This window comes from Penaeus monodon, chromosome 27, assembly GCF_015228065.2.
Source record: "Penaeus monodon isolate SGIC_2016 chromosome 27, NSTDA_Pmon_1, whole genome shotgun sequence".
NCBI lineage: Eukaryota > Metazoa > Arthropoda > Malacostraca > Decapoda > Penaeidae > Penaeus > Penaeus monodon.
The window spans coordinates 29,271,520-29,271,926 of NC_051412.1; the positions used below are offsets into that span (position 1 = coordinate 29,271,520).

At 44.0% G+C, this 407-nt stretch overlaps 1 protein-coding gene across 1 annotated transcript in view; it reads left to right on the forward strand.

Moving 5' to 3' along the window:
* The window catches only part of LOC119590754, a gene marked incomplete in the record, with an annotated part of 26,818 nt that overhangs the window by 12,042 nt on the left and 14,369 nt on the right, over window positions 1–407 (forward strand). Inside the window, 1 exon segment of the mRNA XM_037939463.1 lies at window positions 86–226. Within this exon segment, the coding sequence (XP_037795391.1) occupies window positions 86–226 (141 nt within the window).

A 407-nucleotide genomic window follows, 5' to 3' on the forward strand; every position in this document is an offset into this window, starting at 1 on the left:
GCCCTTCTTTCATACACACGGCATCCATCATCGACCTTCCATAAAATACAATTCAGATTCCAAAACCCAGCCTCTTCCCTGGCAGGACGCGTTGCTCGAGGCCATCGGCGCCCGCATGAGAAAAGTGGACACCCTGGTGGAGAAGGTGGAGGCCCTGGACACCCGCCTGACCCACGAGACGTCCTCCCTGCACTCCACTCTCAGGGATACCAATAGAGACCTTCAGGTACTGGAGCGGACAATGGATTATTTTAACTTTTTTTTCAAGATCTATATTCCTTTGTTATTCTTTTTCCGGGTTAGATATGTACAGAAATGAACTCGTATTATTTTTTCCATATTTGCAAAATAGAACACATACTTTTTTGGCAAAATATGTTTTTGTTATCGTTTTTTTCTTCCTGATT